A 10,585-nucleotide genomic window follows, 5' to 3' on the forward strand; every position below is an offset into this window, starting at 1 on the left:
GAAAAATTGAAGATTTAAAAAAAAAATTGGGACACCCAGGAAATTACATAATTTCTACATCATGGGGCCAGGGGGCCCAGAAACCCTATGCTCCTTCAGAGTTCGGCCCCTAACAATCACTTCTAATTCGATCTCTAAACTAGATATGAAAACTAGGCATACATTAAACTCTTTTACATAACATTTGGATATGAGATCCTATTACCTAAATATTTAATATGGTGATCTAATCAGTCAGTTTACATTTACTTTCAATTAATTTAATTTGAAAGGCAAAAACAGCTTGTACACAGATATCCTGTCCGTTCTCAACTCTACTATTGGCCAGTGATATCATGTTGAGCCGTTTGAGCACTGCTACCCTCAGCAGCCTTTTGCCCTCCTTCACGACCCACCCCCCTCCCCCCTTCCCCCAGCCAACTCAAATAACGGCGCCTCCGCAGCTCCATTCTTTACCACTGCAGGGGCAAAGCTCAGGGGACGATGGGGGATATTATTTGGCTAGTGCAGTCTCCATGATAAATGACTCTCTTTGCTACACATCGTCTAGGGAATGTCCTCCTCACTATAGAGCTGCTGGCTGTTATCAATATTGCTTTCACTGCTAATTGTTCAATAGGGTTGAACACATTGAACCTCATCTAAATGCCTTTTCATTGTTCATTACAGCACGTTCCTGAATTGTTTTTGTCTTGAAACGTCATTCCAGTTGAAGAAACAAGTGCTAGTCCTAAGATGCAGTCACATTAACTGATGTTCAGCAACTTTTCATGGGTGAAATGCAGACAAATTCAGTCATCTGGAATTTCGGGCAAAAGATACCTCCATGCAGATTTTGCTACGGGTTCAAGTTGGTCGCAAGGATTCGCACCGTTGACCAACAAAACTCTGCTTGGTTTGGAAGTGCCTTCTGTGTAAGCTGTGCTTCATATGTCTTTTTTTGCCTGCAAAATTTTAACGAAATTTAGCAAATCTGACCGCACCTTTATGCTTAGAGGTACCAATGTCCAATGTACAAATTGTTCTACTGATTCAGATGAATCAGATTCTAATTCACAAAAGCAGCCTTGAATGATTCATTTGTGAAGGGGATTTGGTTCTTAGTGACCAAATGTCCAAATGCAGCAGTCAACAAAGTCAACTTTAGAAGACTTGGAATATAGCACACAAGTCATATGCTACTTTTATGATACTTTAAATGAATAGTTCACTCAAAACTGAAAATTCTGTCATCATTTTCTCATCCTGATTGTACCTGTATGGTTTTCTTTTTTATGTAGAATGTTTTTTTTTTCCATGTTATGAATTGGGACCCAAAATTTTGAAGCTCCACAAAGGATACAAAGTAAGTGCAAAAGTAATCCTGTATGTCACATGACTTAATGTCATGACCCAAGTACCAATGGAGTTTAATGTTACTCACGTGCCGCCACATTTGATTTGGGGCTCTGAATACATGAGTTCATCAATGTTTTGATCCGATTTGTGAATTAATAACTACTTAAAGGATTAGTTCACTTTCAAATAAAAATTAGCCCAAGCTTTACTCACCTACAAGTCATCCTAGATGTATATGACTTTCTTCTTTCTGATGAACACAATCGTAGAAATAATAATAAATATCCTATCCTTATTGACCTCCATCCACATCCATCCATCATAAACAAAATCCACACGGCTCCGGAGGGTTAATAAAGGCCTTCTTAAGCGAAGCGATGCGTTTGTGTAAAAAAAAATCCATATTTAACAAGTAAAATATCTAGCTTCTACCAGACCGCCTTTCGTATTCAAACTACAGAAAAAATGAACTGGCATCATGTCAGTTCTGTAAGTTGAATAGGGAAGGCATAGAAAGCGTAAGCTTTTTGAAAAATACGGAAGGCGGTCTTGGCTGAAGCTAGATATTTTACTTCATAACTTGCTAAAAATGGATATTCTTTTTTACACAAACCTAGGCCTTTATTAACCCTCCGGAGCCGTGTGGAATATGTATATAATAGATGGATGTGGATGGAGACACTTTCTTCAGCTCATACTCGTTTGGTAACGCATACTGCCATTATAAAGCTTGGTTGCATCAGGATATTTATAAATATTTTTTTTACGATTGTGTTCATCAGAAAGAAGAAAGTCATATACACCTAGGATGGCTTGAGGGTGAGTAAAGCTTGGGGTAATTTTTATTTGAAAGTGAACTAATCCTTTAAGTTTGCTGTATTCATCATACAAAGTGATTGTATTACTTCAGAAGACTTATGGATCACTTTTATGCTACCTTTTTGGAGCACAACATTTTTGGACCCCATTGACTTCCATTGTATTTACAGAAACAGCTGAGTGATTCTTCAAATATCTTTTATTTTCAGCTGAAAAAAGAAAGTCAAACAGGTTTGGGAATGACATGACAGAACCTTCTTTTTCTTTAAGATTAAGGCCTGGTTCCACAGACATGGCTTAGATTAAGCCAGGATTAGGCCTTAGTTTAATTAGGACATTTAAATGGCTTTTATATACATGCCTTAGAAAAAATTGCTGGTGGATTTACTGGTGTGCATTCTGAGACAAAACATTGGCACTGACATATTTTAAGATATGCCTGAACAAGTTGCTTTTAGTTAAAACAGCTCAAACATGCATTTTCGCCTGGGACTAGTCTTAAGCCTTGTCTGTGAAACTAGGGGTAAGATTTTCAATATGAAGCACTTCTACATAACACAACAATCTCAGAAAGTAAACATTTGATACATCTCAACATGATCTGAAAGCACGATCGAGAAGGGTGATAACCGGAATTACATCCTCTAAATCAATGGACATTATGTCCTGTAGTATCAGTTACATTTGACATGGCTTGATCCACACAGGGTTTGATGGACAGGCTCTGACACGAGATACTCAAACCTCCAAGACACACAAACTTGCTCATATACAGAGCCAGTGCATAATTTAAGGGTTGATACTGTAAACAAATCCAGAACACAGCAATTGTGCTCATTTGTCTATTGTTACTGACATAATTCCTGTAAATGGATTTTTCTCTGTGTAAACAGTCCATTTCTGGACTTCCTAAGCACAGCATGCAGATCTTACTGTGTTTACCTTTACATGGTCATGACAGGAGTTGAAAGACAATCTTTAAGCTCTGTAGCTATATTTATTAATATATAATATATTTTATATTAATATTAATTTTTATATATAAATTAAATATTCTTTAAATTGTAATATATTATTATATTAATATATAAATATGATATTTAAATATGATTATATATAATATATTAATTGTTATTAATATATAATATAAAATAATTTTGATTTTAAAGTTTTAATTTTGTTACACGCTTTTGTCATTTTTTAAATTTCTATTTAGATTTATTTAATTTTTAATTCAGTTTTAGTAAATTTAGTACTTCAAATTTAACTTTTTTTATTCCATTTCCTATTTTTAAGTTTGTCAAGTTTAAATTTTTTCATCTAATATTTCAATTATCAAAAACTATTTTAATGTTTTAAGTTACCATTAACTAAAAATCAGTTCTGATATTAAACAATAAATAAATAAATAAATAAATAAATAATAAAAAATGTAGGTAAATTTTTTTAAATTAAAAAAAAAAAAAAAATATATATATATATATATATATATATATATATATATATATAAACACATTAGAAAAATTACAAGTGAATTTAGGCATTACAGTCTGAAAAATGTAAATTAATTTTTAGATTTGATAAAGATTACATTTAACGATGATATTAAATTATTATTGTGTTTATTGTGTAACATTAACTATATTATTGTGTAACATTAACTATAAGGAGAGTTAAATGACAAAAAAGATAATCTGAATATAACCATTATCCACTAATACCAATAATAATAATAATAAAAAAACATTTTTAATATCAACTGATAATAAATATTGTACCAATACATTGTGATTCTCTAATTATAACATTTGCCCCACATACTTCCAGAATGTTTGTTTGAGTGGCAAGATGAAATTATTTTCTCTATATTCCACATAGTTTAACTTGTTTTGACCCCAAAATATTCCTTAAGTTGTCAGGTGCAACTTTTTGAGTATCTCATATCTAAAATAACACTAGGTGTGCTTGACTGATTCAAGTTATAAGTATCAGCACATAAAATAAATCCTGTTAAAACCAAAAAAGACGATCAGTGCCAACCTACACTATTCATGAATTCACAAACATGCACATGCATAAGTGACGTACAATGACACAGGCACAACCAGCATAAACATCCATGCCACACAATTTCATGATACTCACAGTCTTTCTGTGTTCTTTGGTATATTTCGTGGCACGTTTTTGAAGGCGAGTCCATGGCAGTCCACAGTAGTACCTGTGCAGGAACAGTGAGGCGGACACGCTCCAGAGTGACCCGCGAGAATTAGGGCGCTCAACAAACCCCAAATCCACAAACCGGAGCTGGGAACCATCAGTTCAGCGTTCAGACTGCCAGTCCTACCCGGCATCTCCAAACCAAAGCCCAAAGACGCAGGTCTGAACCTCTATTGTAGCTGTAAATGCCCAAACATAAACTACAGGACAAGTATCAGTTCTTAAAATACTCAAAAGGAAAGAAACACAAGTAAAGATGACAGACCGCAGATCCTTCAGGAACAAGCTCACTTGTTATTTTCTTCTCTCCAGGCTGTTTTCTGTCTGGTCTTTGTGCTGCGGTTGTCTTTCTACAGTGGTTCCCCCTCTCTCTTTCTTTCCTCCAGGGTAGAGCTCTGGAAAAAAAGAGAGACTCATACAATCTCCCACACGCGTCCTCCCTCATTCACATACAGGAATCATCCATCACAGGATCTACAAATCACAGCTTCTGACTCCTCCCCGTCAATATTACACCCTCCAACGGTTTCTAACGGTCGGTCACACACACACACACACACACACACACAGAGAGAATCCCAGTAATGGGAGTCCTGCAGTCCAGAGCGATGATGATCCTCTGGGTAATTACGCTCTGCTGGACTGGATGAGGAAGAGGAGGTAGAAAAGGCTGCAGAAACACAAAAATACACAAATCAGATCAGTTATGTGCACCCAAGTATGACTTTGCAGAATTACACCTTTAGGACAAGAATATTGCCTATTTATAACCTATTTATAATAGAAATAATATTAAAACAATCATAATATTTAAAAATATTTAATAAAATTATTTTTTTGCTTTAAACAATAATATGGCTCATGAACATAAACTAGGCTATAGTATATATGAGTGGCGTGCAGTGGTGTTTTGAAATGAGGAGGCAAATTCCTTACAGTTCTTTATTTATTTATTATAAATCAAATGTAAATTCATGTTTATTTATTAAAACCAAGTCAGTCATTTTTACATTTATTCCAAAATAATAACTAAAGGCAGTAACAATTTAAACAGTATCATTTAATTGTGTTTTGATGTTCAGCTGTTCTTTTTAGTAGTCAACTTATTTCGGATCATTAGTCAAGCTCTTCACCGAGCTGATTGCTCACTAAAAAACCCCGCAGTCATCACGTTTTCAGGTCTTTTCAAGTTTGATTTTGACGTGACATAAAGTGTGATATCTGAGTGGGTGAGCTGTTTACTTACTTTTTAATTAGTCTTCCCGCTGAGCCATCATTTTGTTCATTAAGAATCAGACTGACGCGCGAAACGCCCACGTAAACAAGAGGGATTTATATCACAAACCCAGGGCCGTAGAATACGCGGGGGACGCGTTGAATAAATCGCGATTTAAATTCAAAGAGACAGGATAGCCATTGCATGACCTGTTGTTTTATTCTTAAGCGCTCACTCTCGTGTAATGTGTTTCATTCATACTGGACGCCAGAGGGCGCTCTCTCACAGAATGTCCAAAGCGGTTTCGTAGAAGTAATTCAGCTATTCGCTGTAGCAGCAGCTGAGTAAAAAGCAGAAACGTCTTGACTAATGAAACGTGAAGACAAAAAATACACGATTGCTAGATATGGATTATGTATGCTTTTCAAGCCATCTCAAGGTATTTATTGACAAAAAAGTATATGAATAATGCAGTGCTAATTGACAGACTTTTTAATGTTTTTGAAATGTCTCTTATGTTCGCAAAGGCTGCATTTATTTAATCAAAAATACAGTAAAAAAAACAGTAATATTGCGATTATTACAAATTAAAATAACTGTTTTCTATGTGAATATGATCAAAGCTGAATTTTCTGCATCATTACTCCAGTCTTCAGTGTCACATGATCCTTCAGAAATCATTCTAATATGATGATTTGATTCTCATGAAGTATTTCTGATTATTATCAGTGTTGAAAACAGTTGCTTAAAATGATTGTGGAAACCACAATACATTTAATTTTTCTGGATTATTTTATGAATGGAAAGTTAAATGAACAGCATTTATTTGAATTTATTACATTAATCCATTAACATTTATTAAATATAAATATGTTGTAACATTCTAAATTATGTATGGAGGACCAAATTACTCAAAATGAAATAATTAAATAAATAATAAATTCAATAAAACAATTTAATGTAACAGTTTATTCTGAAATAATTTATTTAATTATTAATTCAATTATTAAATAAATGCATCTATTTATTTTGTAAGATTCCATGAAAACACATTTATTGTTTAATATATTTAACAATATCCTCTTTCACACACTATATTATTTCATAATTAAATGTGCTTTTTCAAAAAGCTGTTTTTCATAATAATATGCTGCATTTTTTTTACGAATGACGCCTATTAGACAAATCATGTATTTCCAAAGCACGATTTTCCCAAAGATTCTTTTCATAATAATAGAGGACATTTCACAAATGCCAATCAACAGGCAGTGGGCGGTGCTTGACGCTAATTGGTTTAAATTTGGAGAGCGGACAGACATGACAAATCGATCTTCGTGTAGTTGGTAACATTAGTCACGGAACGCCATGTTCCACCCTCATGAAGTTTTTTTTTTCTCCTCATTAAAATCAAATGCAGCAATGATTGTATATCAAAAGCGGGGACATGTTTGTGTGCATTTTGTTTTGTGATTACACCGGAAAGAATAGACCCTCCGCAGCGGCATTAGCGATAGATTGACGCACGCGCTCGTCTGAACCAAAATAGAACGTTCCGCCAGTGAACAGCATGATATCAAAATCAACACATCCCTGCGCCAGATCGCCTCTTTTTAACACAAATTAATGTCAACTGGATATGTTTCATTTGCATTAGGGATGACGCATTTTTGTAGGCAAAATCCGGAAGCGAGTTAGCATTTTAGGACTTCCGGTTCCAATGCCGTCAAGTCTATCGGTTTTTGTTAAATCGCCTGAAATAAGGTCTGTGGTTAACAAAGCCTCTAAATACTTTCACGTTTTGATCTATGACATAAAACACACCAGTTATAACCCACTTGTGATTTTTTAAAAACTTTTACTGTGTCTTAAAATCGGCGGTTGTTAACAAATTGCTAAAAGGGACTACTTCCTTTGGCGGGGACTTTAGACGTCATCATTAAAAACGGGACATTTGGACAGCATTTCTCATGAAAAAGTGGATAAGTATCGATAACAGCGCAGATCATAATCAGCGAGCATGTTTTTAAATAAAGTTGTTTTATAAATAAAGTTTGAGGAAGCTTGGTGGTGACGACGTTGATCCGCGACTATGGTGTGCTGTAGTCCGTTTATAGCCTACTGTTAGCTTTTTATGTCTGACGAATTTATTTAGGCTTCAAAATCTATAAATGTTGTGTTAACTTGTAAAGATTATCTTGATAGACAAAACGTGTAAGTGTCATAACCCTTTGTTAAAGGAGCTAAAGAGGTTCTTTTCGTCGACTGAGAAACCAAAGACTGTTACTGAGTTTTTGAAATGAGCGCATGCGAGTGTTTACCACCGAGTGTTTACCACCGGCATTCGCTGTGTTGTGTTAGTGGATTCATTATGTCGGACTCACCGCAGGTAACTCATAATCTGCAGTTGTTACTCCTGTCTCCGGACAAAAACATTGCATGCGGTGCCTGTGGAGTGTGGAAAGTTACTGGAGCGCGCAGCCGCGCGTCTCTCACAAGGAACGTCACGGCAGTGATTGACAAGCCAGAGGGCCAATCGTTTACGCGATGATCGCGTAAACGATTGGCTGATGTTTTTAAGGCCCTACCTCGTGCACAGATGATGTATATTAATATTATTCCTTTCAGTGCACCTAATAAATAGTCTTTTATCAGTTAGTAAAGACAGTTTCAAGTAATATTGCAAAAATGTATAAAACAAAACATCCTCTTTAGCACCTTTAAACACAAAGCTTATTTTCTGCGATTTTCCAAAAGTATATTGGGGAAAATGCATAGGCTTTCGACCGAGGGAATCCGTGCGCCGCTAACTTCGGGGTTGGCCTACAAAAACGCGTCATCCCTGGGGCATTCTATATAGGTACAGTGAGATTTAAAAAATAAATAAATAAATAAGTAGTAGGGACAATATTGACCCTGGAAAAATGTAATGGGGACATCACATGTCCTACCTGCAAATTACGCCTGTCACATAACTACTTATCTACAAGAACTCTGCGTTCAGTGCTGGAAAAGTGCTCCATATGTAGGCTGTAGGCTAGTCATTAATTTCTAGATCCTCTGATGCACTTGTTATTGCCACTAGCTAGCAGATCCTTTATGTCGTCTAATCCAGATAACAGAGCATCACCAAACAAAACATTCCCTTCTACTTCATCTGAAAATGAAAGCAGTTTGTTTTTAACTTGATCAAGTCCTACAGCCATATTCATTCCCAGGGCTTGCGCTGTGCAGGCCATAGACAGTAAAAGAAATGGACACAGCGACCCCATTGGAACTCAATTGAGACAAGTGAAGCCCATTTTTAGCGATTTTTAGCACTTCCGTTTCTGACGCGCAGACTCAAACTAAGCTTGATGACGTCCGCAACCTGTCTGACAGATGTAAATCTTCTAGTAGCTGTGCGTGAAAACTGCCATCGTTAATCTTGCAGAGACGGCGAGCTTGAGCGGGGAGTTCTTTGGCGTGAGTAAGCAGGAGTAAGTATTCTGATTAATTATTTTGTATAGTATTTTAAAATGTAACGCCAGTACGCCATCTCTCTTGACATCTCCCCGATTGCCTGCGAGCTTCTCCTCCTGTCTGTACGGTAATTTCTCTACTGGTGCGACAGAGAGTCGAGTGGTTATGACGCAATCGTTAGCCTATTTTTACAAAAACTGTATCTACGGGGCCATAATGTAACATAGAAGGTAATGGAGCCCTTTATACATTGTCGTGTATCTTTAGAAATAAATAATGGACAAATGGAGTCTTTAAACGCCTCAGATGTAAAGTTATTCACTGTCAAAGTGATGCCAAAATGAATGGGAGTCAATGGGGATGCTAACGCAAGTGAAGTTCTGCTACAAGATGGCGGCACCCGGCCGACTTCAACTTCCGGTCGACTTCCTTGGGCACTGGTGCAGGCCGATCGCAGTATGCGTTTGGAGAGCATGTGACTCATTATGCTTTTGAATCGCTCTCGCGGTACGTTGATGTCATACGACGATCGGCCTGCATAGTGCCGATCAATCATAGACTGTAAAAAAGATGCATATCGAACGCTCAATTCACCACGCCAGACATAAATAATTTGTCTGAAAGGATTAGCCAATTAGCGTCAAGCACCGCCAACTGGCTGTTGATTGGCATTTGTGAAATGTCCTCTATTATTATGAAAAGAATCTTTGGGAAAATCGTGCTTTGGAAATACAAGATTCATCAAATAGGTGTCATTTGTAAATTCAGCATATAAAATGGATGCATATAATTCAGAATTAATTAATAATTAATTCAATTACTTTAATAATTATTAAATTATTTCAGAATAAACTGTTACATTAAATTGTTTTATTGAATTCATGATTTTATTTCATTTTGAGTAATTTGGTAATCCAAACACAGCGCGATCAGATTTTGTAATATATGTGCGTTGCTCATTCTTTTTTTCCCTTTTTTTTTTTTGAGGAGGCCCTGCCTCCCTTGCCTCCTCGAATGAAACGCCCCTGACATAATGATCTGCTATATAATGAACCACTCATGAATTAACATTCAGTACTAAACTAGACTAGTAAACTGGTAAAATATACTTTTTACCGAGTAAGTAGTGCAAATCAGACATTTCTGAAGGCAAGTCGTTGATTATAATCCGATTATTTAATTACATATAGCCGGTTTACAAACACAGAATATAAAAACAATTATTAACGACTATGCCTTCGTCTGATGAAAATGATTTCCAAATTCGCCTGCAGTAAGGGAAAAATAATGACCAGAAAATGTTAAGAGACAATTAAAACCTTGCCAAAGAGATAGCATTTATTTGTAGTCCTACGTGACAAACACTCACCGCTCAGTGAATCTGATCATTTATCTCTGACAACGGAAATCTTTAAGTTATCTTTTTGAAATTATTGGAGTATATTTGTGAATACAAGCAAGCCACCAAACTTCTGTTAGACGCGAAAATACCAACAGAAGTCAATCTGGCCATTGTTGACGGTTAATAGTTGTGCT

The 10,585-nt window shown here is 35.9% G+C and overlaps 1 protein-coding gene across 1 annotated transcript in view; it reads right to left on the reverse strand.

The window, feature by feature from the left end:
• The window catches only part of slit1b (slit homolog 1b (Drosophila)), a 75,476-nt gene extending 69,652 nt beyond the window's left edge, over window positions 1–5,824 (reverse strand). Inside the window, exons 1-2 of the mRNA XM_048169063.1 lie at window positions 5,621–5,824; window positions 4,303–5,044 (exon numbers count right to left, since the gene is read on the reverse strand). Of these exons, the coding sequence (XP_048025020.1) occupies window positions 4,303–4,508 (206 nt within the window). The 5' untranslated portion in view covers window positions 4,509–5,044; window positions 5,621–5,824. The remainder of the gene's footprint in view (window positions 1–4,302; window positions 5,045–5,620) is intronic.
• Between the last annotated feature and the right edge of the window lie 4,761 nt (window positions 5,825–10,585).

The sequence above is a fragment of the Megalobrama amblycephala genome, linkage group LG2 (genome assembly GCF_018812025.1).
Source record: "Megalobrama amblycephala isolate DHTTF-2021 linkage group LG2, ASM1881202v1, whole genome shotgun sequence".
NCBI lineage: Eukaryota > Metazoa > Chordata > Actinopteri > Cypriniformes > Xenocyprididae > Megalobrama > Megalobrama amblycephala.